This window comes from Colias croceus, chromosome 11, assembly GCF_905220415.1.
Source record: "Colias croceus chromosome 11, ilColCroc2.1".
Lineage (NCBI taxonomy): Eukaryota > Metazoa > Arthropoda > Insecta > Lepidoptera > Pieridae > Colias > Colias croceus.
Genome location: NC_059547.1, coordinates 10589011 through 10613791, shown reverse-complemented (window position 1 = coordinate 10613791; position 24781 = coordinate 10589011). Strand labels below are relative to the sequence as shown.

Below are 24781 nucleotides of genomic sequence, written 5' to 3'. Positions count from 1 at the left end.
TCTCATTTACTGACCATAAATAGCAAGGAGTGGTTATAAATTCAGAGCATTTCTGATTTACGATTCTAAACACAGATCACTCATTGGTTTGATTTACAACTGTTTAAATATGTTTACAGTTTATGAATGGGTTTCTGAATATGAGAAGTAATTAATTTCTAGCGATTAGAAAGCTGAATTTTCAATCTTATATAATAAAAATAAATCGCCAAGCGCAAACCTCGACAACGGTTGAATCGATTTCGTTAAATCTTTTTTTATAATATTCCTTGAAGTACGGAGTTGGAGAAAATGTAAGCACGGGCGAAGTCGGGGTGGACCACTAGTAATTAAATAAAATTGAGATTTGTGCAGAGCTGTATCTAAACAAATATATAGGACTTGATTTTTCTTTGCTTGTTTCTACCCGTAGGTTGATTGAATGTTTTTTTTAAATACTTTTACTTCTACACAACACGTAGAATTGACTTTTTATTCTAAGAAAACGTATTTAAGAAAAATTCGCATAGTTTATAAAAACAGCATTGAAACACATAATGTAATCATCCTACTACTATGAATTTTTTTAACCATTTCTTCTCAACACAGTTACCACAAGTTCCAAACCTGGATGCTAAAGGGTGTGGTGAGCCAAGAACCTCGCTGGTAGGCTTCTACCCTGGCCGCGAGGATACAGAGGAAATGCAGCAGGTCTGCCAGTACTGGAGCCACGTTAGTAGACCGCCCGCGCCAGGGGAGACGGGTTCCGTAAGTTATTCGTTGTTTTATATCAGAGGTAGGTGATAGTGTAATTATAGCTAGTAGTAACATAGAATGCGCTTGCATTCTATGTTACTGCTTGCATTCTATGTTACTACTAGCTGCGTCCGCGATTTCACCCGCGTGGCTACGCTCCTGTTGGTCTTAGCGTGATGATATTATATACTTAACCTCGATGACTTCCTCAATGAATGGGCCAAACACCGAAAGAATTTTTCTATTTGCACTAGTAGTTCCTGAGATTAGCACGTTCAAAGAAACAAACTCGTTTTTTAATATTTATATAGATATGTAGTATAGATTTTCCGTCTGCCCACGGCTTCGCCCAATGGAAATTCCCAAGGAAATGTGGTGTTGTGCTGCTGTATGAGATGTTGCTTATTTGTTTGATTAAATTACATATAACATGCTGTTTTTAAAGTATACTTATACTAGTGCAGAGTTTTTGTATAATACTTTACTATAGCTTTTTTGACGTGACAACGTCTTATAATTCGATAGAGCCGCCTGCACGCACGAAAAAACATGACTCATGCGGCGTTACCTCGCTCTGAGGCGTTCCATGTAAGGCTTGAAGTGCGAGCGAGAGCGCGGAACGAACGACAAAGAAGCACAATCGGACGTTGTCACGTTCAACTATCGTCAGTAAACCGACTTTACAGACAACCAATTTTTTTGTTCATTAATCGGTTCTTGTAGATAAGAAAACCATTCATGTCAATTTTAGACTTCTTTATGTACAAGTTTCCACCGGGAATCGAACCAATCTGTCTGTTGTGACACGAGTGTCTCTACCGGGAATTGCACCTAATGCCCATGAGTTATACGTTAACCGCTGTACCTAATAACATCTGTTAATTTCAGCGGTAGATTTAATAATAAATCAATAGTAAATTTAGCTGATAACCGCATTGTAATAGAACTAAATAGAGTATGCAATGCAAGCGTTATTCTAATAAACAGTAAAATCTGCATTTTGGATTCGAGCAAATTATTTCCGACATTCAGTGGTTTTGATTCATTAGGTCATGTTTATTGTAAAATTAACGTGATTTATATGTATTTATCATGACAGTGATAAATGGAAAGGTTTATTTTAAGTTTTAACATACTTTATTAAAACTGACTCGGCTTATTATTTATGACATCCAAAACATTCCTTTGATTAGGTGTATTATACAAATTAGTTTACGACCTTTTTTTAGCCCCATTGAATAAAAATAAAAATTTCATCAAAATCGTTCAAGCCGTTTCGGAGAGTTATCTACACTTGCGTTCTACAAACATAATATTTACAACACATTTTTAAACCATTTCATATATTTTCTATGTGATTTGTAATTTACACCGATATTTAAATCATAATGAGGTGTAGATTCATTTTCATTTCTAAGTCTTACTGAAAATAAAACCTTAATTTATAGATATAAAATTCAAATTAGACTGACTTTCTAAATTCTAATACCAAATTGTTAAAGTGCTTTTGAAATAAGCCTTATTGAGTGAATTAATATTTTAAAGCACTTTTCAGTCGTAAATTCAAACATCAACTACAATAACTTTTATCGCCATTTCAGTGAAAAGGGTTGATTATTTCAATAAATAAAGTAGCCATTTTAGAGCCTCAGTCTTCAACTATCCCTACCTACATTAAAAAAGCGAAAGTAACTCTGTCTGTCTGTTACGCTTTCCCGCTTAAACTTCTTAACCGATTTTGATGAAATTTGGCACAGACAATCTTTAGAAAGAACCTGAAAGAAAGAACCCTGAGAAAGAACCTAGGCTACCTTTTATTGCGAAATATGTACCATGGGCGAAGCTGGGGCAGACCGCTAGTTTTCAATATACATTTTAATCAAATCGGTGCTGTGGTTTAGCTGTACAAGCACAACATACAAAAAAAAACAGCATTTATAAATTTACAGCATTTATATATTTATATTACCGAATACCTACTATTATTTCGAAAAAAAATTGCTGCATCCCAAAACCGACGGGTCACGGAGTGGCTGAATTGGTCAGGGATCCGGCCCGGTTTGGCGCGAAAGATGCGGGTTCGAGTCCCGCCTCGTGATCGATTTTTTTCTATTCTTTATAAATTTATATTTATAAAGCATTTGAATGCCATTAAACCAAAAATATCACATCCCAAAACCGATTGAAAAAAATTTTTTTTTTTTTTTAAACGGTTTGAAAAATATTTTTTTCAAATATTGTTTATACAATATATTATATGAAATAACAATTGTTATTGAAATTGAGATTATAATAATTAACCAATAGTTGTCCTATTACTAGGTAGGTAATAGGATAATTTAGTTCAAAATCTCATCTAAATTAACGCATAATAATTATAGTATATTATTTAATTAGGTCTTTGACACAAGATCTAATCAAATAATTAATATGATTTTATCACAAATGGATGTATTTCGATTGATATTGGTTTCTAGGAATATGACAGATGACCTAATCAATGTCGTAGATTGATCGTAGATAAATCGTAAATGTCAATAAAATTTTAATTATAATAATATATTCACAAAATAAAATAAAAATGATTGGCGCTTTGTACCTACATCTTATTATATATCTTTGATTATCCAAGCTTAATTCTGGGACAATTGTACAGATTTTGATGGGACTTTCATTAGAACACAGATGATATTAAGGTCCATCATCGAGACGGTTTTGGTCAAGAATCAGGAAAATAATTCTCTCAGCTTTGAGATTTATACACAAAAAACAACGAAGTCGTGAGCACAGCTAGTAAATTTACAAAATAAACTTGACTAAAAGGTAAATTTAACTGAGTCGTCAGCAAGTCCCTTCACAGTCTAGAGAAGAGAGTTAGGTTGCCCAGTAACCTAGCTAGGGAAACATTGGCTTGTATAAATAATTATTTTGGTAGCCTTTTTATTTATATACTTTTACATGAATATTAATTGTATACCTAATGTAATAAATTGTAATTGTAATTATTGTATGTATGTATGTTTAATCTATACATATAATAAATCTGTAGAAGGGTCAATTCTGTACATTGAAAATATTGAAAAAATAAATACCAGGGGGTGTTACTAGATCGATACCAAACCCAAATATGTGATTAAAAAAATTTTTGTCTGTCTGTCTGTCTGTCTGTCTGTCTGTCTGTATGTGAAGGCATCACGTGAAAACTAGCGGTTCGATTTCGATGAAACTTGGTATAATTATACCTTATTATCCTGGGCGTAAAATAGGATACTTTTTATCCTGGAAAAATACGTAGAAAAAAATTAATCTTAATTTTTCAGTTTTATCCATAGACGTTGTTCCGTAGAACCGCGAACACACGTTGCGTATTATTATAGGCCTAACCGTATTTGGGAATTGGGTCCAATAGATATTTATAAGATGTTATTGTCAGAGGTCTCAAAATGGAGAAATAAACCATCCACGCGAAGACCGACATCCGCGCGGACGGAGTCGCGGGCGGAAGCTAGTAATAAATAAATTTGAAATTTTGAAATTTGAAGACGTAACAATAATCAATTAAAACTTTGAAAAGTTTATTAAAATAAATATCCAACCTTTTTTTACTTGTTTTCACTGTAAATTAGAAAGATAAACAAAAAAGCCGGTATCTGGGCTAGATAACGATGTTTTTACAGATTCTTGTCTCTAATTACTGCAAGTTGTTTGTTTACACGTTTTTTCTATTTATTATGAAAAATTCTTGTTAACGAAGTTTGTTAGTCCACCCAACCAAAAGTTAGGTCTTTTTATAACTAAGAGATTTATTTTTTCCCATTTATTTACTGAAAAGTTTAGTGTATTATTATAATATTACTAGCGGTCCGCCCCGGCTTCGCCAGTGGTACATATTTACGTTTTCTCTACATAAGCACCATCCTCGTACTTCAAGGAATATAATAACAAAAGAATTATCTACATCGGTTCAGCCGTTCATACGTGACAACGCGAAACGGGCTTCATTTTTATAATCTATAATGTTAACAAAAATAATAATTGCCAAGCTTTTTTTTAATTCGGCAAAGTTAAAAGCTCTCGGTCCATAGGTGCTTTTCCTATTCATTCCATATGTAAATGTATATAGCTTTAGGTTCTAAGAGTTATTGAATAAAAGGCTTTCATATAATTAATGTTATTAATTATTTATTTATATAAAGCACAGTTTCAGGATATAATCCAAAAACATTTACATCAAATTACAAAATTAATTAGTATTAAAATTATATTCCAATTAAAACTGCACACGACATTTAAATCAATACAATAAAATAAAAAATGTGTGCGTGTACTAGTGTACACACGTAAGAAGTGAAACTTCTTTATGACCTTATTTTTCAAAAAATAATTTACTATATGCAACTTTACAGAAATTTGTCGAATCACGCGTGGTAGGGATAAGAAAAAGATGGCGCGTAACGGAAAAATGTCACGCATAACGAAAAAATGTTACACTAAGTTTTTTTAAAGAAGTATCACTTCAAAAATATAATAAGCTATATTATAATAAATTGATAATAAATAATCAATTATTAATTATTTCAGGGGATACAAAAGTCGGATGCTGGAGAGAATGACTTGGGCTTATCATCAGTTATGGAAGAATATCCGGCAGTTCATTCAATACGAAAATTAAACGAAAACAGTTATTAAGAGAAAATTTAAGAGTTTTTTTTTTGTATTATTTTAAAGCTTAACGTAGATAATTTATTTGTATTTATAATGTATGAACAAGGTCCCTCAAAAACTGGAATATTTATTTTGATAAATTCTACCCCAAAGGATGTTACAGGGACAGGCAAAATCTGTAACTGTTCATTCATTATTTCTCTGTTCATATTATGTCTTACTGATAGGTAGGTACGTGGTTCATATAAGTAGGTGTTTAATAACGCATCTAGATAATAAACACCTTTTTACACATTTCAATAGAAAATCATATATTCCATAAGCGTACCGCCTGTATATTCTCAAGCTACTATTTACATGCAAGTCGTCGCCTACGGGTGTCCAACACGTTCATATTATGGACAAAGGAGCAATTTGGTATTTGCACATGAAGCCTTGCTATATTTAGCTGCCTTGTGTAGCTTATTATGCATTGAAGATGAGTTATGGGATGTTTAAAATTTGATTGAATTTATTAAAATATGCAATGTGTATTCAATAATGAGATATTTTGTAATGCTCATTAATATAATTATTGTAGGTATTTAAGGACGGCTTAAAACTGAAAGAAAAACTTAAAAAATAGGCGACAAACTGAAATTAGAAGCCTTTTTTAGTCCCACTAATATACATTGCGCTTTTAAAACATTTAATTTACACAATTTGTTATTAAGCTATTGCATAGCTTCTATCGCGGGCCTTGAGCGCGGGGACCGAATCGAGAAATTCCGTAACGAAAAAACCTCACGCTCCCCACTCAGACGGGTGGAGGTATGGCTTGAAGGCATAGCATGCAATAGATTTACCGCGGCAGTCCCCGAGTGCCACACGTCTTTTTCTTTAACCTTCTTGCAACTAATTACTTGAAACCCATGTATTAATTAAGACGATTTACCTAACTCTTGTCCAAATTACAATTATTGCGAACTTCATCATAACTTGGTTAACATAATTACACTCCAGCTTACAATCTAATTTATATATAATTTAATGCGTGATAACAAATCTATTATGAATAGATGATAAATCAATAATAATATTCCTATTATTCGAAGTTTACCTTATCTTGCCGTAAACTATACCTATCAAAAGTTTGGTCTATTGAATACAAACTTTGTAATAGTATCTATTAACTAATAACCTCGCTATTAAATGTCGATTTTAATAGCCTGAAAATTGAGTTGATATTTACGTTTTTAATATTTAACACCATGTAACATAAAAAGTACCTAAATTGGTTTGTGTAGTGCAGTATAGAAAATGATACAAAATCAAGCTAATGGATTTCCAATAGTGTGTGCTGTCATTAAATCCAATTTCATGCAATGTGCGTGACATACACATGGATACCTTTTTAGAAGTGAAAATATTTACATTTATAAACAGACATTCGCATATCTATTACCTAACTTTCCGCCCGTTATTTCACCCGCGGCCGCGTAGTTAAAGGAAACTTTCTTTTCTTTCTTTTCTTTCTTTTCTTTCTTTTCTTTCTTTTCTTTCTTTATACCAAATTTCATCCAAATTGATTCAGTGGTTTAGGCGTGAAGCAGAGAGACAGACAGAGTAGCTTTTGCATATACATTTTACAATATTTATATAGTAGGGAACATCCCTACATTTAGATTAAATAAAATTAAAAACTATAATTATTTATTAATTTGGTCTTTGGAATAGTTATAATCAATTCAAAATGAAATAAAATCTCTGATATTTATTTAATTTATATTTTATCCATTACTTTAAAAAAATGAATATTTATCTGAAATCTGAATTGATGCACTGCGGCACTCGAATCCGGGAATCACAAATCAACCGTATTAAATATTAAAATATAACAAAAGTTTAAATTTATGTTTTTTTTTATACCACAGTAAAACCAGCCGGAATATAGATAATGATTTGTGTCCTACGCTTGAAAATCTCAAATTTACGCGTGGATAGAGCTCAAATTTTGACTATACATATACAATATAATTTTTTTTCCACCAGAGATGTGCGAGGATGCGTAGGATGGTTTGATGATTAATATGGTGGATGATTTTGTAAATAACCAATCATATCGCTTCCTTTAGATTGAAGATTGCAGTGTTTATTTGTGCTTTTGAAGCGATACTATTATAGTTATTTACAAACACATTCCTCGCAACACATCCTCGCACATTTATGGTGGAAAAGCACCCTAATATGCTATTGCATATAATATATTGTATTTTCATTTCAATTGTACATAATCTTCATATCCTGGTAATCCTTTTTCACGCGAGTATCAAACTGTCGCATGTCGTGTCGTCGTGTCGTTCCCGGCTCGTCCGATATATCGTAGTCGTGAGATGTGCATGTACAACAACCTGTACATTCGCAGAACGGACAGCAGGCTTTTACAGCGTCCCATGCTCCTTAAAAATAAAAAAAAACTCCACACCTTTCTTACAATAATTATAATTAAGAGGAGGCGATAAGCTTTTATTATAATAGGAGCGCAGCAGCTGTCCAACGCGGATCAAACCGCGGAGCAGAGTTAGTTAGGCAATGAGTACATAATATGGTAGTTTCGCTTAATATTATGAATTGACTTAATCATCATCAATCATCAATCATCATCATCATCATCAATACATATAATAAAATTCTAGAAAAGCGGTGTCTGTACAATGAAAATATGGAAAAAAAAATTAGCAGGTGTTATTACTAAATCGATCCCAAACCCAAAACTGTAGTTAAAAAATTTTTTGTCTGTTTGTCTGTTTGTCTGTTTGTCTGTATGTTCGTGCACGCTAATCTCAGAAACGGCTTATCCGATTTAGATGCGGTTTTCACTAATATATTGGAGTAATCTTCATTTAACATTTAGTGTTTATTTCATGTCAATCGGTTCGTAAACAAAAAAGTTATGACCATTTAAGTATTCACGGCGAACATTTGCTAAGGCATTCTATTTATTGTACACTGTACAGTGTACGATATAAGTTATCGGTTACAGTTATTCCTATAAATGTCCAGGTGATCATATCGAAAGTCCCTAAGGGTGGGGGGAGTAGGGTAAGCTGAAGTAGTAGGGGGAAGGGTTCAAATTAGAATTATGTTTTTTTCTAGGTAAATTTTATACATAAAATGTCCTTTAAATTATGTCGATTGTCGTATTATATTTTTAACTCCCGACGCAAAAAGATGGGTGATGAGTGTTTGACAACTATATGTGTATAATACATGTTTGTGCTACCGTAGCTCGCTAACACGTAATCAGAATTTGATGCGGTTTTTTTTGTTAGGCAGCATATTTTCAGACGCTGGTTCTTAGATAAAGTGTACCTATCAAAATAGGTTCATCCGTTTATTATATCTAGGTATATAGGGGTAAAAGTGAAATGAAAGTGAACGACCAAATGAAAATAACAATAAGTCAAATTTTATCAAAATCGGTTCATCCATTTATTTGATATAGGTATAAAAGTGGTAATAAAAAAATTGAATTTTGTCAAATATACTCAAGTGACATATCAAATGAAAGGGCATGACGTGTAAAGTATCATATTTAATCAAAATCGGTTCATCCATTTATTATACCTATATATATGGGTAAAAGTGGGAATGAAAAAAACGAATATTGTCAAATATGAAAGTGCATAACGGGTGAAGTACAGTTAGTTATATTTTTATCCAATTCGGTTAATCCATTTATTAGATTACAGCGGTAAAAGTGGAAATGAACAATAATCGAATGTGGTCAAATAATATACTCAAGCGGGGCATATGAAAGGGCAAAGTGTGAATTACAATTAGTCATATTTTATCGAAATCGGTTCATCCGTTTATTACATTTAGGGCACTTTAGGGGCGACAGTAGGTATAAATAAACCAAATGGAGCATCAAACGACAGGATATGACGTGTACAATGTACATATAGGTACAATTACGTATAGATATGGTTTACATCAAAATCGGTTCTGCCATTTACTAGGGGTGGAAAGGAAAGGGTTAAAAATCTGTGAAAGAAGAGGAGATATGGGAGCGAGAGGATAGCCACACCCTGGAAATTTTGAACTCTACTCAAAGCCACATAGGCCTGGCCCTTGGAATTTTTTTTTTCCTAAATATACCACTTCTTTTGCCACTGTGGTCCATTACAATTTGGGCACGGTTACGGCCCAAATCAATATGATGTAGTAATGTAATATGGAGGTACATTTGATAGTTCGGTCTCGCTCACTTGAAAAAATTACATGAAAATAAGAAACAGAAGTTTAAAAATTTAAAAATTAAAAAAAAATTCCAAAGCAACGAAGATAAAGGAATAAATCATCTTTCAAACTTCCCGACGATCTTAAAAATTAAGTACCATTCTAAAAAAAAATATTTATAGAGGTATATATGATATTATATTATGATAATGGCAGCCCCGACGACTTTGTTTTTTTTTATAAATATTTAAAATGGTATTTATTTTTAAAGATCGTCGGGAAGTTTGTGAAATTATTTATTCCTTTTTCTATGCACTTTTCTTCGTTGCGTTGGGTTTTTTTTTATTTAATTTTTATTGCACGGTCTAAACGGTTCTACAGGCGTGAGACAGGAAAGATCTGATTTGGATTTGGTGCTGGATTTGATAAGAACTGAGTATCGATTAAGCTGATCAGTTGCTGCACGATACATTGTTAATAACATCCATACAAGGAAGGAAGAAATTTGCTCGCCTCCCCCCTGGTGCTTAAAAATAATAATATGACATAATGTAAAAGAAATACATAGAAAATTAATAAGGCATTTATTTTTTTTATTTTTTAGCACAGTTCGGTAATAAATTTTACTATCAGTTCTTTTAATTATTTATGGTAGTACGTGTTTACTCAATAATTAAGTTAATTAGTAACTACTATGCAGTCACTATTCCACGCGGACGAAGTCGCGGGCACAGCTAGTTTAAAATATGTCTTAACTTAGCTTTATATTTAATTTTAGTGATTTCAAAGCATTTGATAAATGCCGACTTGAGATGCGTAATTTAATATTTTCATAGAAATATCTATAGATCTTTCTATTGTTTCTTCAATGCCAGAGTTGTTAAACTATTGAAATAATTTAAATAAAACAATAGAGATTTTAAACATCTACGAAATAGACGTAATTTTAGAAATAACTGTTTGCTATTGTTATATAAACAGTTCATGTCAAGAACTTTATCAGTCGTAAGCTTGGTCGTAAGTATATAATTATGTATATACATAAGACTTTTACAGATAAACTGTATGTGAGTGTGCCTATTTGTATGTGTGTGTCAAATATTTTTAATAGCAAGCAAGTGATTGAAAATTATTGTGTACATAATAATTATTTTATTTCATCATCATCATCATCATTCCAGCCTTTTAAGACGTCCACTGCAGGACATAGGCCTCCCCCAAAGATTTCCAAAACGACCGATCACCAGCGGCCTGAATCCAGCGGCTCCCCGCCACTTTGATCAGGTCAATTATTATTTTATTTAGCAAATTTATTTTTACGATAATATAAATATAATCTGTTTAAAATTTGTATAACATTTATATTATTAATTTATTTCGCAAAATGTCGCCCAGCCAGGTCAGGGGACCGAAGTTTTCAAAGTGATTTGTAAAGTAAAAGTTTGCAGACTGTCCGCAATTGAGTTGGTTGAGGAATATTAAGTTCTGGGTAATTTCAAATATCGATGAACGCATTTTAGGTTTATACTGAAATTAGCTGTGCTTCGCGGTTTTAACCGCATTGCTCTGCTTCTGTTGGTTTTAGCGACATGATATCGTTCAAACAAACAAACAGACAAACTCTTCAGCTTTCTAATATTAGTAAGTATAGATTAATTTCTTGAAGGCAGCTTCACTACATCAATCCCAGCAGTATTTGTTCTACGACTTTTTTAATTACCTATAGATATCACTATCACTACATAGTAAATATATTTATTAATTTATATAAGTATATAATTTCTTGTTTTACACAACGCTGGCGAAGCCGCGGGCGGAAAGCTAAGTGATATAAATTCGAAGTAACTCTGTCTGTTTCTTCTTGAAGCTTCAACCACTGAACCAATTTGGATGATATTTAGTAGAGCTGAAAACCTAAGAAAGAAATAGAATTGACTATGCGGGTTTTTAACTTTGACTACGCGGGCTAAGTCGGGGGCGGTAAGCTAGTGCCAATCGGAATATAATGTACGTGATATGCTTGGTATATTGAAATTTGAAATTATGATTAGTCGAGCCAATTTAATAGACGTCTATCAATTTTATCTTCGAAGAGAGGTAACCTGCTTAAAAACATCGTTTAAAGTGAATTAATCGATACGGATTTGAAACATTTGTCAATTGAATTTATGATGATTTTTATTCACAATTATCAATGCATTCGATTCTAGATGTCAGATTTCGATTTTTAGAGTAACGTCTCTGGTATTTAAAAAGAAAAAAGGTTTATTGACACAAAATTGTAGCGACGTCAGTTCTTCAATTCAGAAATTGTTTATTATGTTTAGTATGGTGTATCAGTAAAATGAAATCTTAAAATTACTTGTATCGGTCATTATTATTATAAATATGTAATCGTAATTGAAAAAAAGGTAAGCAAATGTGCAGTTCTAACAAAACGAAATATCATGTTATTCTATGTCGTCGTTACTAGGTTACGTTGTTGAATTTTGTTGAACTGTCAAATGTTGCCTATTAAAATGGCTCTACTATACTATGTGATGTTAGATTGGCTCCTTTAGCCAAATGTCACAGATAATATAATACGATATGTATGGATGGATGAAACACGTGACTTCGTCAGCATTTGGTTAATAACTTACGCCTCTTTTAGAGATAAAACGTTCAAATTTCTGTTATTTTTACTTTGTAAGTATATATTTTGGGTCGTCAATTGTACTTTTTTACTACTTCTCATGTAGGTATGGGTTTTGAATACCTGTTAAAAAATATAATACTAGTTATTATGTTCCGTAGATTAAAATATATTAGGTATATTTTCTAGTAAGTAGACCTATTAGAAAGTAGCGTAGAAAATAATCGATACTAATATTATAAAGCTGAAGAGTTTGTTTGTTTGTTTGAACGCGCTAATCTCGGGAACTACTGGTCCGATTTGAAAAATTCTTTCAGTGTTAGATAGCTCATTTTTCGAGGAAGGCTATAATGGGCTATATATCATCACGCTACAACCAACAGGAGTGGAGCCACGGGGGTGAAACCGCGCGGAGCAGCTAGTATTAATAATAATCCCCAAAATTATTTATTCTTTCGTTCGAAGCATTTACCTAATTTCTTAGCCAGCTGCGCATACTTCAAGTACGTGGTAGCAACGGTATCATCTATGGGGGCTTGGCAGACCCTCACAACGTCTGGGGGCTGGATGGACCCCTTCACTTTGACGGTCACACGGCGGCTCCGGGAGAACAACGGGCACGGACTGTTGGGGTACACTTTCTAGAACAAAATTATATTTTTGATTAATATAAAAAGATTTAGAGACCGTAGCTGAACTAGGAGATTCCTGTATTCCGGCTTGCTGCACTATCTCCCTTGAGTTACAATAAACGTTGCTTCAAATCAGCTAAAGATGTTAAAATAACACTATTCCATAATTTGGGTAATTGTAAATAGGGGTAAAGTAATTTGATAATAAAAATAACTCTTCACTTCCAACTGCCAATATTTTTTTTTCTTCTTTATATACTCTGTAAAGCTGTAAGTATGTAACTAATTTAGAATAATTCAGTCAGTAATAAATTATTATATTCCATACAGTTTTTGACGTGACAACGTCTTATAATTCGATAGAGCCGGTTGCACGCACGAAAAAACATGACTCATGCGGCGTTACCTCGCTCTGAGGCGTTCCGTAAGGCTTGAAGTGCAAGCGCGGAACGAGCGACAAAGAAGCACAATCGGCCTTAAGACGTTGTCACGTTCAACTATCGTCAGTAAAACCGACTTTACAGACAACCAATTTTTTTTTTATGACATCTCGTTTTCATGACGACATTCTACAATTACAAAAAAAAAGACGTGTGGCACTCGGGAACTGCCGCGGTAAAGCTATTGCATAGCATGCCTTCAAGCCACACCTCTGTGCCCGTCGGAGTGGGGAGCGTGAGGTTTTTCGTTACGCAATTTCTGGATTCGGTCCCCGCGCTCAAGGCCCGCGATAGAAGCTATGCAATAGCTTAAAAATATTATAAACCTACTTATTATTCTCATTTACACCTGTTTTCCCTGATTGAACTTACAACCTTTTTTAACGTGTAGCTGTACAAGGCTAATCACTCTCGATCTTACAACTCGAGAGCAATATAACAATGCGTTCAGATTCCTAATGGACCTGCCACGTGGCTGGTAGCTTCAGGTATGTTTACAGGAGCTGCCTGTTATGGTGCATTTACACATTGCGTGTCCAATACAATATTGAAATGTACCTATAATAGAATACAATTAATATTTTAATCAATATTGCTGTAACCTTGTTGCATCAATGTTAGATAATAAATATTGAAATTATTTGGTCAAAAAGTTACGTTTAAAATCTTTCTTTATAATAACAATGTATTATAAGACCCACTAGTAAGGCTAAGTATGTATAACAATAATAAACAAAATAATTATCCACTTCGATGAAAACATTCAAAATTTATACGCCTAAAGTAAAGAATCCCTGTATTATGATCTCAAAAAACAATAAGTATACGTTGAATTGAAATTCCTACAGCAACTTGTAAAACATAATTATGTATTATTGGACTACTCTCGTACAAACTGTATCTATTCTTCTCTGATATAATGCGGTTCGATACAGTTATTAGACAACAAAACTGCAAAACTTGTTTGTGGGTTGTTGTTGGATCAATATTATTTATTAGTAGTTTATAGCTGTTACTACGTAATTGAAAGCATGATATAATACAGATTATTTACACTCTCTACGTAATGTAGAGTTCCGTTATTATTAGGTTTACAAAATAGTATGTAATATCTTCTCGTATTAGATTGAATATTAATAGTATAAATATAGATATACAATTAAATAATTAACATCAGTGTATAAGGCTATTGAAAGAAAGGGAAATATTGCATACAATAATACTTCATAAAACATTGAATATTGAAAACTGTATAAAACAGCAAAATGTATCCACGTCACTCACCAAAAAAGGCAAAAAGTAGCCCATGTGCTTATCCAGACTATACCTGATCTAACTGTTTACAATTTTTTTCGAATCCCATAACCTAGTTTTGTGTGAAAAAGTAACAAACATACATACATATATAACAAAATTCGCGTCCATAATATAGGTAAGAAGTAGGATCTAGTAGGATTACCGTAGGCCATCTCCTAAAGCACTCTTGCAACGGCTTTCGCTCCAACAAAAGTTCCGCTGACGTGTTCTGAATTTGTCCCTTCCACTCTCTTCTCCGGCTCTTACAAACTGGGCGGCATCTTAACACCAAGGCATAAATTGATACGAAAATAGAATTATACTGTGATGAAAAGGATAATCTAATGGTAAAGAATCAAATCAAAAAGGGCATCCTACCGTTAATAATTAAAAAACGGTTGGAATTCTTAGGCGCAGTATTGGCTGAAATCCTAAACGATTTATTGGTCATACTTATTTGAATATTAAAAGGCCTGCTTCTTTGCCAAAACTCTTAAGCTCTAAACAATTTCGACAGACAGGGCTTTCAATAATACTGCACTCAAAACACTTCAGAAGCTACACGATACACTTATTACACTCGAATATATTATGTTTTGCTATTTGTGTCGTGAATTTACAAATATAATAAAAAGATTACTAAAGAGAGGGAGCACTAAAATCTTTCCAACACGTTTATGAAAATGGTCTATGAAAACAGCTAAAACTATGAACAGTCTGTTATCAAAACTTTGCTCACAATAGCCAGTCACCGTATTATTAGCTAGATTTTTCAGAATAGTTTAGGTTTACCACCAAAATTAAAAATAATAATATACTTACTTGCATAAGTGATTAGTGGTCTTAGGATCCGGCGTAATTTTTGGTAACTGTATCATTTCGAAAGATTTGTATAGTGTGCTGTAAAAATATGAGTGTCTTTAGAACTGTTAATTTTTGGCGGATTAGAAACAGATAAAAAGAAATAATAGATAAACTATAACAATTCTATTAATATAAATTTATGTACCTGTGATTTACTCACTTCGGTAACTGAAATTCACATGCGGTTTGAAATTTATTTTCTATGCGTTTGGAAAAAATATACATAAAAAGCAAAAACAAACTAACAAATAATTTTCTAAATACTTAAAATATTCCAATATCCACAAAAACAGGTTCACGCATCACTTGTGAAAATTTGACGGGTAATTGACGTTATTATAATATCAATGTGAAGTATAATCTGTCATTTTGTGACAGGATGAAGCGAACCTGAAAACAAGAGGATTCAAACTTGGATTCAAATGTCAACATTACATGTGTTATTTCTTTACATTGAGGAATTTTTAACACCTTTTTGAAGTGAATCTTCTTTATCGGGGTTGGAAAAAATTTTGTGTAACATTTTTGCGTTACGCTGTAGGCGTGACATTTTTGCGTTACGCCGTAGGCGTGACATTTTTGCGTTACACCGTAGTCGTGACATTTTTGCGTTACGCGCCAACTTTTTCTTATCCCAAAGTTTCACTTCTTACGTGTGTACTCGACTAGTACACGCACACATTTTTTTTTAATAAGGATCATCTTTGTGCGACCTATATTCGTGTGTAACGTATTATGTTTTATATTAGTTTTTAGGCCGATTCAATACAAGCAGAACTAGTATGGTACTAGTTGACAAACACACATACTAACTTTAATAACAGTCCAAAGTCACACCATCTGTTACATTAGTTTTAGTCGACCAGTTTCTAACATGCCCCGTCTGGTTTCCGCAATTCATGCTACTCATTTTTGCACTGTTGGATAAACTTTCAAACTGCTAAATTAGAAACTGCGCACTTTGCAATAACTAACATATTGCATATTAATTTTAGAGACGAAGTTTTAACGATCGAATAAAAGAGCGATTGTTTTCAGAAGTTTTTTATTACCTAACTTTATTTTCACTCATTTGAAACATTAATATTAATTTCGTAACTACAAAAGATTGATTTTATTTTATAGAAATATATTGGCTTTCTATAATCCATACTTAATATTATAAATGCGAAAGTAACTCTATCTGTCTGTCTGTTACTCAATCACGCCTTAACAGTAGTTAAGGCGTGATTGAGTAACCAATTTGCATGAAATTCAAAATCAAAATAGAGATATTTTGATACCCGAGAAAGGACATAGGATAGGTTTAATCCCGGAACTCCCACGGGAACGGGAACTATGCGGGTTTTTCTTGGACTGCGCGGGCGATGCCGCGGGTGGAAATCCATAAAATATGATTATACATTCTACAATTATTATATTTAGAAAACAATAAATAAATTTAAGTAAATTGTTACATCAAGATTATTTTTTAGGCTTTTTGCAATATATTAAAGTTTGAGAATGACCGGGTGGCTCCATGTATCTGTAAAAGTAAATAGATTTTTATTTCATTTTAATTAATTAATATTAAGTTTCGATATTTTTTATCGATTTCTTTTAGAGCTACTCATTAATAATTATCTTCATCTTGTCATTGAAAAAGATTTTACTTGTTATTTAAAGTACATCAGTTACTAAAGGTATTAACCGATGTTATAATATGACAAAACTTTATTACATTACTAACATCATTCAAATCAGCGCAGCCGTTTCAGTATGAAATAGTAACAAAATATTATATTTAAATCTATAGGTTAATATTATAAAGCTGAAGTGTTTGTTTGTTTGAACGTGCTAATCTCAGGAACTACTGTGCCGATTTGAAAAATTATTTCGGTGTTAGATAGCCTATTTATCGAGGAAGGCTGTAGGCTTTATTATTATGGGCTAAGACAAACAGGAGCGAAGCAATGCGGGTGAAACCGCGAAGCACAGCTAGTTATTACATACTTAGGATGCTGCGCGTCCCACATCTCAAGTTTTTCACACATCTTTTTAACCGTGCCATCAGCAGATATCTTCCTATCACGTTTCTTCACTTTTTTCGACTTTCCATTTTCTGTATCTGACAAAGAAAACAAGTTATTTTAAACAAGCCGTTTCGATGGTAAGCCGATACGAGTAGACAACCAAAAAAATTTATAGCTGTGCGAGTTTGTTTGGTGTTTATTTTGTGTGTTTATATATATTTGTATCTATATGACTCGACTCTATCATATTCTTTTGAAACCTCGCAAAAAATAATATTCCGTACCTTTAACTTAAACTTTAGAACGTCACAAACCGATACATAAATTAACTCGAGAAACAACTTTCTCGGAAGCGGTCTGGTACAAATGTTTTTATAAGTAGCTCCTAAACATCAGTAATTTGTAGCTTGTTGCATCATTACGAAACCATACTTTTAGCAAAATAGCCAGCCAGCTCGTAGCCACCGTCGTAGCAATGCATTTTATAAAGGTACTCGCTACGAGTTATTGCTGTTACGCTACGCTGCACTCTACGAACCACTCGAGACGGCTACGGCGCCTTTTAAAATGCTACGACGATGTTTTGAATTATGTTAAACTGTTTATTTTGAAAATTTATTTGATTTTCTTTACATTGATGAATGTTAATTAAAAATAGGAAATTATTAAGCCTGCTAAGGAAAAATCCAGCCTTTAACGTCTTTACAAATCAACGTAAAACGACATTAGAAAATTGTAATTAAAATTATGTCTGGAACTGGGATTTATTTGAAAAATATTAAAAAAACTAAAGGAATAAAGGAAATTATTTATGAAGAGATTTCTTTCAACGATTAAGATTTAATTTAAAATATAGACCATAAATAAGAAAACCACTAAATGCGAATCAGGATGGAATAGAATAAATTATAATATTTTTTTATTCGTAATAATAAAATACAGTTATGAAAAAAAGCTGTTTACAACGTAAAGGCGTATGGACTCAGCATAATTCGAACATGGCTGTTAATATTTTTGGTTCGGCTGAAACTAGATATAATATTAATACGCCAAATAATTGGAATAAATTTAAATTTTATTAAAATGTTTATAAGTGTAATGTGAAATAAATAAATGAATGTGTGATCAATCTTTTTTTCTTTCTACCTTGAACCGATCCTGTGATAAAAGAGATCTTACGCGATAGCCACTGAACCAAAGAAGGTTTTCTTTATTTATAATTTTACTATTTGCTAGTGGATAAATTTTATTCATTATATTTATCTACAAAATTTCCGATAGACCAAGCATTGTGGCATTCGCAACATAATATCAGAATAGCATCAAGTTTCTACGTAACGAGGTCAGTCGTTCCACAAATAAATAGATCTAGACGATAATAATGTTTGCATAATATTATATAACTATTGTTTATTTGGTTCAAATGTTTGTACGTGCAGCGTGTAGGACTCAGGAAATCCTGTTGGAGCAGCGTGGGCGTATTTATTGCGACTATAAATATAAATGGGAGATTTGTACGCCTCTATGTGGTGTGGCAATACTGGAATACTCGTATATCTATACTAAATATTATAAAGCTGAACAGTTTGTTTGTTTATTTGAACGCGCTAATCTCAGGAACTACTGGTCCGATTTGAAAAATTATTTCGGTGTTAGATAGCCCATTTATCGAGGAAGGCTATATCATCAAGCTAAGACGAACAGGAGCGGAGCACTGCGGGTGAAACCGCATGTTAGCTAGTTTCAGAAATAAAAGTAAATAAATAAATGCCTTCATACATAATATTATAATACAATAGCGATTAATCTTTCGCTACTTATTATGATCAAATTTATGCAATCATACCCTCATCAGTATCAGTTTAATATATTCTACTCAGTTTGCTAAATTCATATCGATATCTCGAAGTTGCCGACAAGTTTCATTAATACTTGATACATTTATATTGTACGACATGATATCGTTATACGACTATACGGTGTAATATTTATTTATATTTATTTGATTGTGAAGTCCCGTAACCCCGTAGTGGGGTAAGGGGCAGATGCATTATGCATACATCTGTTTCACTGATCGATTTTTCTTTAGGGACAAGTAGGTGATCAGCCTTCTGTGTCCTACCAGACCAAGACATTTTTTTTTCTTCGTCTCCACCGGGAATCGAACCCAGGACCCCTCGGTTCTACGCTCACGCGTCAACCACTGTACCAAGGAGGTGGTGGAGTATTTGATTGTAATATGTATAAATCTTTATATTACAATCAAATCCTTCTACTAAAAATCAATTCCTTAATTTGAATGAATAGTAACTTAAATAAATTATTAATTAGGTACTAAAGTTAAAATTATTAAATCAACAACATTATGCTAGGAAAATGCTGTGAAACTAAGAGTATGTGAAGGTTTCCTATTTCGTGCGAGTAAGATGTTTTTTTTATTTGGAATAGGGAAACGCTTGACCACAATCTCGCCTGATGTTAAGCTAAGATGTGGTCTAAGATGGAACGCGCTTCCCTAGAAGGTAGGTACCTGTTCACTCTACGATTAAAGATGTATGAGGAAGATGCGCTAAAAGACATAAAAGTAACCCTGGATCATTACCTGCCCGTTGAGCAACATTCTGAACGGAATCCTCTTCAGAATATTGCGCAAGTCCCAGGGAACAATACGACTGCGGCAACTTTCCCTCAAACGCCTTGTCTATCAGACCTGGACAAAGGAATGGCTTAATTAAACTTCGCCATTTTCTTATCTAACTTTCGTATTAAATGGCGGTTTGTATAACTTCGTTATGTGAACTATCTGCGCGATATTTATTGTTTTATTTCGATTAATTTAATTAAACTCTAGTGTTATTTTGAGTTTATTGAGATAAGGGCAATGTTAGAACTGCAATATACCTATATATTATGAAAATATATAACGGCTTGTAGCTGTGTTTTATTCCAAAGATTTATTATATTATTTTATTATAGCACATTTATTTTGATGAAAATAACAGTGCAAGTTAATTACGATGATGAGGTTCCAAAATTTACTATAAGAACAATAATTATTATTAAGTGTAGATCTATGCATTATTTCTGCGAGAATTGCCTTTGCACATTTGGGAAAAAACAGACCCTATTAATAAATATTTTATATATAAAATTATACCTTTTCCTTCCACTAATTCAAGCATAGATACCGCTGTTTTCTCTTTAACTATAACATTTTCTGGTGAATCAGGTTTTATTGGAACACCACTGCTTGTTGGAGATGATGTATCGTCATACACATTGTAATCCTGGAACACAGTTTTTAATAATTATATCGTACAGTACAGTTTTTAAAACTAATCCTGTTTGATCGAAAATATTTTTTAACTCACACTGGCTCTGAAAAAAATAATATGAATATATAGTATCGTATTTTTAAATACTCTTTACATTTGTTTTGGTGATGGACTTTCTTTACAAATTTATAATTAGTAATCATCACTTTATACTTTTAATAGAATTCAATGGGGATCGAACTCTTCATTCATCTCAGTTGTAATACAATTTAACAAGAATTATTTTTACAAACGATATGCACGAGCAAGCAATAACGTGCACTTTAATCACTAAAACTAAATATTCTATGATTTTCATATATAATAGCCAGAAAACTATTCAATATAGAATCATAGTTTAACTTAACTATGATATTATGAAATATTCTATTCATAACAGCAAATATATATTTCTAAAACGACGAAAAACAAAAAAGCAAAAAAGTTTTAAAATTTATAAAATAATAGCACCCGAAGCGCTTTACAAGATCCGTGACCGCACTTATCTTTTAAAATCACAATTTTACAGAACTTTAACGTATAAAATGGAATCGTATAAAACTCCTGATGCGGGTTATATCTATTCTATAAATTATTTTAAGTTTAAAATGCAGTTAGGATTACCCTATCGAGCTTTGATAAAAAGATTTAAAAGAGCAACTATGGAGTTTCTTGCCGGTTCTTCTCCGTAGATACTGCTTTCCGAATCGGTGTTAAATGTTAGAAATATGTAATGACGTTTCAAAAGTGCTTCTAGAAGAAGTCTAATTGAATAAATAAATGATTGAGTTTGAGTTTTGATAAAGTTGAACCGATGGCTTTTTCAAAACTCTTCACCTATATGGATTTGTTTTGGTTTTTGTTCGTTGTGTTTTATTACAGTTTTTATCTTCTAAAAATCGTTAAAATCCGTTAAGTCGTTTTTGAGATACAAATGGTGTTTGTTACTAACACACACAAATATATAAAAAAATTCCATGTCACGATGTCTGTTACTAAACTCCTCCAAAACGTTTATGGCTACTGCTAAAAGAGTCTCTTGAATTTTTTTGTGCATGTCACTAAGAGGATGGTAAAAGAAACGTTCAGGTCATCTAGTAATATATAGATTGATTCATTATTTCCACAACAAATTAAACTTACAGGTACAGTATCCAAAGCCTCCAGCTCTGTAGTACATTTCAAAAACTCCCAAAACATAACACACTTCTTTTGAACAAGATCAGTGTCTTCCTCATCAGGAGTGAAGTCGATTATAATCCGTTGAGATAACAAAGGTTCCCCGCAGTCAATACCACCAAACAGTTCTTTGGAATTATGAGAAGATTCCGACCTACTAGATTCGGTAGGACTAGATGAAAATTTACCAGTCATAATTGAGTCGTTCATTGTATAAAATTCAGTTGAACTAAAGGAGATCTATATATATATATATATATAAATGAAACCCGTTTCGTGTTATCACGGTATCACGCGTGAACGGGTGGACCGATTTCAATAATTCTTTTTTATTATATTCCTTGAAGTTCTTATGTAGAGAAAACGTAAATATATACCGTGGGCGAAGCCGGGGCGGACCGCTAGTAAACAATATTTTACGAAGCAAAGGGACCTTATGTTTTTCGTATACGAAAGGCTTAATGTATTTTGTATAAATCAAATAATAAAGCGAGCGTTCAAAAAAAGCGAAATTCAAAACCTTTGGTATTTATGACATAATATTATAGTGACGTATTCAATATTAAAAATGAAAAAAGCATATTATTGTCAAAAAGCGTGTAAAGCAATTCACGGAAGGTGATGTATTATTCAAAAAAGATTTATTAATAAAAATCCTGCTCTTTATAAAAGAGCCAAGTTGAATGGATTTAAATAACAATAATATTCCCGGAAATAACATAAAAGCCAAGCTTATTGCAGAAACGAGACATACAGGAATTTAATATATTTTTGTACTGACATATCACATACCTATTGCACATTTAACAAACTAGCGGTCCGCCCCGGCTTCGCCCGTGATACATATTTCGCAATAAAATGTAGCCTATGTTCTTTCCCAGGGTCTAAATATTGTCTGTGCTAAATTTCATCAAAATCGGTTGATAGCTTTAAGCGGGAAAGCGTAACAGACAGACAGAGTAACTTTCGCATTTATAATATTAGTAGGAATTTTTATTAGTAGGGATTAAAATTTATTCCCTTACTTAATATAATGAATGCGTTAGTAACTCTGTCGATCTGTTTGTCTATCTGTCACTACTCCACGCCTAAACCATCGAACCGATATTGGATGATATTGGCTACGAAGGTAGTTAGAGACCTCAGAAAGGCGATAGGATAGGTTTTATCTCCTAAATCACACGGAACAGGAACTAGTTTAAAGCTAATTTGTATTATGTTAACCAAAAATGTGATAAAAATAAAGATGAAAATAAAACTACCCGTAAAATTACATTATAACTTCAGCATCACTATTATAAGGGACAGGCCTCCATTATGTCATATTTATGGCCATAAACACATACAGCCTAGCATATTTATCATAATATATTTCTTCCCACATTATATAATATTTTAATGCCAGAGGCTTCACTATCCCATGATATCCGTTTCTCATACAATTTGCTATCCACTATTTCAATTATATTTTAGGCAGGGGCAATTTAAACAAGAGTAGGAGACAATTTACACACAAGAGTAGGAGATAGACACTGTTATGGCACAAGGAACAGAAATAGAATTGAAATGCCATTTTTCCGATTAGCTAAAGTTAAAAATTCATTTATGGGTCAAGGTATACGCTTTTACAATAGAATTCCTCACAATATTAAAGAGTTTAGTAGTTCTAAATTTAAAACTTATATAAAAAATGTACTAGTTCAGAGAGCGTACTACAGTATTCAGGAATATATGGACGATAAAAACCCATGGAGGGTTGTCGCGTAAAAACCACAGGACATTTCTTTGGCATATTATGATATATTATGTAGTTAGATATAAGTTACATATTAAATTAAATATTTTATTTATTTTTCTCATCACAAATGTACAATCAACACATACATTGTTAATCTATATATCTTAATACTAACATTTGTGAGAGACTGGTGCCCGCGATAAGTACAAAATACTTGTGTTACGGGTCACCAGGCCCCCAAGCATTAACAATCACAATCTATCAGATAAACAATGAACGTGAACATTAAATGAGAAAGAATTAATCATAATTAAAGATGGATATATTATAAATTATTTTATAGATGAGATGAAAGGTTAAAATGAATTAATATAGTTAGTGTATAATGTGAGTGTTTGTGTATGTGTGTTAGTGTATGCGTATGTAGGTGAGTGTGTGTGTGTGTGTGTGCGTGTGTGTATGCGTGTGTGAGAGCGTATATATGTGTGATTGAGGGTAGGTGTAGATGCGTTTTTGCGATAGAGTATGCACGATTCAGTTTCTCTACTTTACCGAATATTATGTAAGTATAAAATTTTCTGAAGTTTGATAGTCTAATATGTAATATCGACATGATTTTAAAAGAGCAACTATGGAGTTTCTTGCCGGTTCTTCTCCATAGATACTGCTTTCCGAATCGGTGGTAAATGTTAAAAATAATTATGTAATGACGATTCGAAAGTGCTACTAAATAGTAGTCTAATTGAATAAATGAATGTTTGAGTTTGAGTTTAAACAGCTGAAATTGCTCCGACCGCCGCGGTGCAACCCAGATCGTTCCAATATTGCTCCTGCAGCAGGTACGTAAGTAGTCGGATTTATGAAGTTATTTTTCCATTTAATTAAATCGCTTTGTGGGTGTTATGCATACAATGTAAAAAAAACTTCCCTGAAACTAAACTGTCATATCTTCTTCTCTTAATATATATAAATCTCGTGTCACAATGTTTGTCCTCAATGGACTCCTAAACCACTTAACCGATTATAATAAAATTCGCACGCCATGTGCAG

At 32.7% G+C, this 24781-nt stretch overlaps 2 protein-coding genes across 3 annotated transcripts; both read right to left on the bottom strand.

Annotated features, from left to right (window-relative positions):
* Positions 1-7586: 7586 nt before the first annotated feature.
* LOC123695701 lies at positions 7587-15528 on the bottom strand. The gene is made up of 4 exons (XM_045641610.1): positions 15447-15528; positions 14788-14905; positions 12729-12897; positions 7587-7838 (listed from the first exon to the last, which is right to left on the bottom strand). Exons 1-4 carry the CDS (start codon positions 15500-15502, stop codon positions 7660-7662), a joined length of 522 nt encoding a protein of 173 aa, XP_045497566.1. The 5' UTR covers positions 15503-15528; the 3' UTR covers positions 7587-7659.
* Positions 15529-16895: 1367 nt separating this feature from the next.
* LOC123695562 lies at positions 16896-22195 on the bottom strand. Of its 2 annotated transcripts, none has more exons than XM_045641447.1 (5): positions 21958-22195; positions 20658-20787; positions 20103-20210; positions 17481-17595; positions 16896-17013 (listed from the first exon to the last, which is right to left on the bottom strand). In XM_045641447.1, exons 1-5 carry the CDS (start codon positions 22186-22188, stop codon positions 16953-16955), a joined length of 645 nt encoding a protein of 214 aa, XP_045497403.1. In that variant the 5' UTR covers positions 22189-22195; the 3' UTR covers positions 16896-16952. The 2 variants fall into 2 exon arrangements, with proteins under 2 accessions (XP_045497403.1, XP_045497404.1); XM_045641448.1 differs by having other exon boundaries at positions 17481-17589.
* Between the last annotated feature and the right edge of the window lie 2586 nt (positions 22196-24781).

Coding starts and splice junctions, on each gene's coding strand:
- LOC123695701 (XM_045641610.1), bottom strand. CDS start 15,502: ATGATACAGTTACCAAAAATTACGCCGGATCCTAAGACCACTAATCAC. Junction 14,906..15,446: donor ACCACTAATCACTTATGCAA/GTAAGTATATTA, acceptor CTTGGTGTTAAG/ATGCCGCCCAGTTTGTAAGA. Junction 12,898..14,787: donor GCTTTAGGAGATGGCCTACG/GTAATCCTACTA, acceptor ATTTTGTTCTAG/AAAGTGTACCCCAACAGTCC.
- LOC123695562 (XM_045641447.1), bottom strand. CDS start 22,188: ATGACTGGTAAATTTTCATCTAGTCCTACCGAATCTAGTAGGTCGGAA. Junction 20,788..21,957: donor AGGCTTTGGATACTGTACCT/GTAAGTTTAATT, acceptor ACTGTGTTCCAG/GATTACAATGTGTATGACGA. Junction 20,211..20,657: donor TGAATTAGTGGAAGGAAAAG/GTATAATTTTAT, acceptor TCCTTTGTCCAG/GTCTGATAGACAAGGCGTTT.